The sequence below is a fragment of the Lotus japonicus genome, chromosome 3 (assembly GCF_012489685.1).
Source record: "Lotus japonicus ecotype B-129 chromosome 3, LjGifu_v1.2".
Taxonomy (NCBI): Eukaryota; Viridiplantae; Streptophyta; class Magnoliopsida; order Fabales; family Fabaceae; genus Lotus; species Lotus japonicus.
The window spans coordinates 2,211,842-2,217,605 of record NC_080043.1 but is presented as its reverse complement, the minus strand read 5'-3'; the positions used below and the strand labels follow the sequence as shown (position 1 = coordinate 2,217,605).

The following is a 5,764-nucleotide window of genomic DNA, read 5'->3' as shown; positions in this document are numbered from 1 at the left end:
TTCGTACGGTGTGTGTGTGTGCGCCCTCAAGTGCATGCAGCTGTTAGCTTTTCAAAAGATATAATGAGTGGTAAATGCAATATGCTCCAATATTGTCAACATAAATATCTACAGATATGCAGACACATAAACCAATCATTTGCTAAATTTGAGATTTCATTAATTGGACGAAGTGCTGAAGCACTTTAATATAATAGGGTGATTGGATTGGCGGTAGACGCACAATTCAAAGCAGAACAACATCAAAAGTTACATTTTGTAGCTTTATCTAGAAATGATTATGTGACTTTCACCGTAGAACCAAACGTACTCGAAGATGATCAAGCATTGCAAAACCTGCAATCTGTATTTTAAAGCTTGTTTTTTCAAATAATGATTATGATGCTCACCAGACAGGTCATTAGATAATCAAGCTTTGCAAACTCAAGTTTAGTAAAAGATTGTACAGACTTGTATTGTTTGTATTGATTCCAACTTCACATATTCACTGTTAACAGTAATGTGTCTTATCTCTGAATTCATTTGATGTTTCATAGTTAAAACCCCTCAAAAAATTTCATCAGGATTCTGGACATGAGTGATTGATTCTCTTTGAAATTTATCATCAGTTGTCAACTATGAAAACAATGGAATGCCTGAAACACATGCAGGATGTGCTAGACTGCTAGTTATTAATTCTAACCTGTCAAAAACTGGGTGAACCAGTGAGAAGTATTGGTTCAGCGGTTGGGCCGGTTTATGACAAGTTTTTTTTTTTCTGATTTGGGCTGCCCGTCTGAGAGGCTGGGTCCAGCACACAAAAAAGGCTAAAAAACTAAAATAAAAAAAGAGCCTAAGATGACTTCGTGTCCTTCCACAAATAACTTTCACCAGGCACCCCATACTGGACTTAGTTGCATACCCTCTTTTGGCACATAAATTTTTTACCACCCTGTCTTTCCCAGATTGACCAAAAGGACGCATCCCTAAGTAGTTATTGACGAAGAGCCAAGAACCCACCATATTTGACAAATAATGATGGCTGACCGTGGCAGGATATCGGCTATGACGGAGAACCAAAAACTCACCATGAGATTCTGCCATAGCGGATATTTGATAACACATTGCAGCCTGAAAGATTCAGCAGGCTAACGGACCTATTCGACTTGGTGAACAAAGTGAGTTCATTTGAGCCACTAATGATATGGGTTGGGTTAACCCATTATACAGGTGGGAATTACCTTCACCACCCAGATAAGCTTCTAAAATTAATTTCCAAAAATTATTGACCTCCAGAAATTAAGGTTAAAGGTAGAGTGAATAGGGAAAATCTCAAAAAAGTGTGTCAAAAGCAATGTCATGTACAGATTTAGCAAAGATAGAAAAAGGAAGAGGAAAGTCTTGACTAAAAAAAAGCAGAAAGTGCCTTTCTTTTAGTACGGATTAAAATCTTCTCATGACACATGATAATATCAAGTGAAACTATATCTCTCTTTTCATAAATAATCAAAAAGTCTCATCTATTTAGTACATAAAAAAACAGAGATAAACACAATTTCAACATGAGAAGAATCCTTATACCGGCAAATATGATGTGAAAATCAATTAACACAACCCCCAATACACAAAAATGGCTACATCATAGTCATACAATGCATCCACTCCAGGACTGCAGGAGCAGGCAGTAATACAAAGGGTGCTGGCTAGCCAACTATTATAACCAAACCTAGAGGAACAGGGACCTCTTGGGCCTTGCCATTTCATTATTTAATCTTCAATTGATTACAGTTAGAAAGAATAAATATTAGCCAAGAATGAATCTAACCTGAGCTACATACCACCATGTAACACTTCCTACCACTTGGAAGATTAAACACTATCATGGCTCAGAAGAAAGAAAAAAAAATTATATATGATAGAACAAATGAAAAGATGACCAGAAGAAGGCTTAATTACTGATGCCTTCACCAGAGATGACCAAAAGAAGGCTTAATAATTACTGTTGTCTTCACAGGACTTCAAAAGCTCAGACTGCTTGTATGGCGCTGTTCTTGCCACTGTTTAAATCCGAACTACTAACCGGAGCATTTGCATGGAATGCTGACTGCCTTGAGGGCTCTCCTAACAACTTTAAGGAAAGTGGGGAAGGCTCTCGATCACGTACCTGTGTTTCCCCAATGCTCAGATGAGACAATCCCACAAGTTCATCAACATTGACAGGTTCCTTAGGGATGACCGGGATTGGCTTCAAGATCTCATGATGAAATGTCACTCCTCTGTTAACTTCTTCACAAGGAGCTGCGATTGATGGCCAAATGGAAAATGGAACAGGCACATAAGCTGGAAAGAACCCAGGAGTCTTTGGTGTCGATCCATTTTCTTGAGTTTCATAGGGGTCTTCCTCCACATGTTCTTCAGTAGTAGTTTCCATGGGTTCAAATTCTGACTTGAGAGAGAGATTTAATGAAGGCTGTGATTTTCCATTACAAGGTTGTGAGTTTTCCGAAGGTGGAAGTAGTACTTGTTCTTCTGGCACTGAAGGTGGATCAGAAGACTGGCATATATTGAATAAACAGTTAGCAAGAGGGGAAAGAGAAAAAGTAGAAAGGAAAAGACTGCATAATACTCATCAAACATAAGTCATAGTGAATGCCCAGCTATAACGAGGACAATGCCATTTGCTTTCATTAGAAAATATAGGTTTCTGTGAATGTCTCAGAGTAATAGAAAAGTTTGTCTACTAAAGCAAGAACTGGTTTTAAGAAATCCAACACAATTAAGCTGTCATCATATCATAAAAAATATCAAAGAATATATCAACATATTTCTCTTGTCCTTATATATACACTATGTTAAAATGGATTCACATGGCACATAGTAAAATAGAAACTTGAAATGTTGATAAGTATTAAGTTGCTTATACTGGGATAAGGCTTTTGTAGTTGTTGTTGTTTATAGACTGGTGTTGATGTACAACCAAGGACAATACTGATTCCCTTTTGGTCAGACTACATGTAAAATAAGGAAGTGCGCGTGAAAAATGCTTAACCAGGTATGACGAATGAAGACTAACCCTATCTGTAACCATGTCAAAAAGGCTTGAACGTCTCTTTCTCCTGGTAGCACTACTCTGCCGGATAAAGTATTTCTGGGCATGACTTGCTACTTGAGTAGGGGTCCTTGAGACAACAAAATTACGTGCTATCCCACGCCAATCTCCTTTGCCCAACTTCTGGAGACCAATTAAGAACAGTCGATGTTCTTCTTCAGTCCATGGAACACCTAAACACACACAAAAAGGCATATTGAATAAAGTAATCCAATCACAAGAGACACCAAATTACTCCCTACTCAGCCTGCTTAATGAACCAACTGTGCTCGATATAAAGTATAACAATCCAATGTAGGCACGTATCTTTGGATACTTGTCCAAAGCAGAAAAAAATGAGAGGCTCTGACATAAAAAATAAAAAAAAGGTAGGCAAGGACGCAATAACTCTAGGTAGGATAATGGGTGTGACTTAGAGGGACTAGAACCAGATATCCTCATGCATGAGTCAAAGATTACAAGTAGTAAAAAATTCCCCTAAAAGGGGCACCAAATTAAATTAAGGCTTGTAGAATATTCAAACTCATCAATGACATGCATCAGCAAAAGATAGTTATACACCACCACCTTAAGATACATAGCAAATAACCAATGATGCTGGCTCAAAATCGGCCAACAATCAGGAGTGTATAGAAAAGTTTTCCTTACAAACTACCATAACCACTTGCTTTTACCCCTGTATAATTTTCCCAGTAAACTAATAAATGAGTAATGACTGCTATCATAAGGTGACAAAACGAAAAAAAATCATGATTCTATTGTCTTAAAGACAGAAACAACAATTACTGCACCTGCGCATATGTATTCAGGTGTCAAGATTTGAATAATACTTTATTTAAAAATAGGAAGATTATTAAAAAAATGTTTTAGAAAGATATAAAACACTGAAAAATTGAACCTTAATCAATACGGAAAATTTATACACACAATTGTTCTTACAGTAGTTAAACCCCTAAGGGTATTGATTGATTTGCTTCTGGTGTTAGAAAGGGATGCAATTCTAATCAAGCAAAAAAAATCAGGAGCCCTGTGTCAATGGATGCCTTAAGACTGAAAGGCCAGTAATTTTAAATAGCAGAGTTACACTTTTTTTTGTGAATCACTTTGATTTATTGCACATTAAAGGATGCTGAGGTTACTGCTTATCCAGAAATTAAGTTTAGTCACCCTGAAGTCTACATTTTTCCACACCCACCCCCTTGTTAATGGAAGAAAGCATAGTTAAGTGCATGTTTGAAATCCTTCAAAAATTGATTCTGAAGGCAGAATCAATGTTCAGCTTGTGGGTTTCAGAATTGATTCTGAGAAAAGAGAAGTTGATCCAAACATGCTATAACACTAATTATCAACATCAACATTCCCTAGTTGGGCACCATTATTATAAAATTCAACCGCTACGACCCTCAACAGTCTCAAAACTTAGGATGACATTATGCACACTGCATTTAAAATTTAAATGCTTGGCATTCATCCAAATCACTACTCAGCTCATGAATAATGACATTAAATGCCATCATTGCCCACACAGCAGGACCAACATAAGATTGAGTGTTCCATAAATTTTGAACCAAGAAAACCACCATCACAAGATAAGGGGAATAGAAACAAACAAACAAAAAGAAAAAAGCATCTCATTAAATTCACAAACATCATTTATGAACTGGGACAACCATAAAAAACAAAAAACAACACTAGATTTCATTTCCAGCCATTCAAAACCAAATCTCACAACAGTAAAAATGTGTGGTTTACCCTCCATGATCATCATCCACCACCAAATTGATTCTTCATCACCATAAACACCAGAAAACTCCCATCTCAATATTCACATTGTTTCACAAAAATTATCATATAAAAGCAGAGAAACATGCAAATTTGAAGAAAAATTAACAATGAAGCAGAAAAAAACACAGAAATGTAATTTGAATGAGAACAAAATTGATAAGGGTGATTGATTGAGCGGTTACCTTTCTTCCTTTCTCCACGGCGGTTAGCGAAGGTGGAAGCATGGGCAGGGTCATCGGACAAGTACTCGTCGGGCTCATGAGGCGGGTCAGAGGAAGAAGAATAATGGTGATGAGCGGAGGAGAGGGTGAGGCTCCCCATGCTAGCGCTCTTCTTGATAATCGGTCCATCCGTTAGCCTCACCCCAAAAAGCTTCACTCCGCCACCACCACCACCGCTACCGCCACCGCCGCGGGAGGGGCAGGTTCGGGAATTGTGGTTCTCTTTGCTGCAGTGGGAGCACCGTCGACCCATGCCGATTCCCCCGCCGCGTGACTCGGTCGTCGTCGACGAAGAAGAAGAAGAAGAGCAATCACAGCACAGGGTTCGAGAGAAGAGGAAGAAGAAGAAGATGATGAAGAACGTGATAGAAATATAGATATTATAATAATAGAAAATCAACTTTCAAAAAATATGAAAATGAAAATGGAAGATAAATAAATAAATAAATAATCATTTTGTGATAACTTTTTTTTTTTTCTATAAACACCCGTCCGTATCAATCACCCTTTGGATATAGGTAGATTCGGGATTTAATCACGGTTAAGGTTCCAGGGTGTATTGTTGGAATCGAATCAGAGAGCTTTTTTCACACACCTGGTGTGCGTTGCCAACTGAGCTACCATTTTACGTAATAATTTAGTGATAAATGGAAAATTTGAGATTTTGAAT

General features: G+C 37.7%; 1 protein-coding gene across 1 annotated transcript; it reads right to left on the bottom strand.

Moving 5' to 3' along the window:
- Nucleotides 1-1,525: 1,525 nt before the first annotated feature.
- Nucleotides 1,526-5,467, bottom strand: LOC130748258 (transcription factor MYBS3). The gene is made up of 3 exons (XM_057601444.1): nt 5,056-5,467; nt 3,053-3,261; nt 1,526-2,533 (listed from the first exon to the last, which is right to left on the bottom strand). The coding sequence occupies exons 1-3, from the start codon at nt 5,345-5,347 to the stop codon at nt 2,006-2,008; spliced, it is 1,029 nt and encodes a 342-aa protein (XP_057457427.1). The 5' UTR covers nt 5,348-5,467; the 3' UTR covers nt 1,526-2,005.
- Nucleotides 5,468-5,764: the final 297 nt, after the last annotated feature.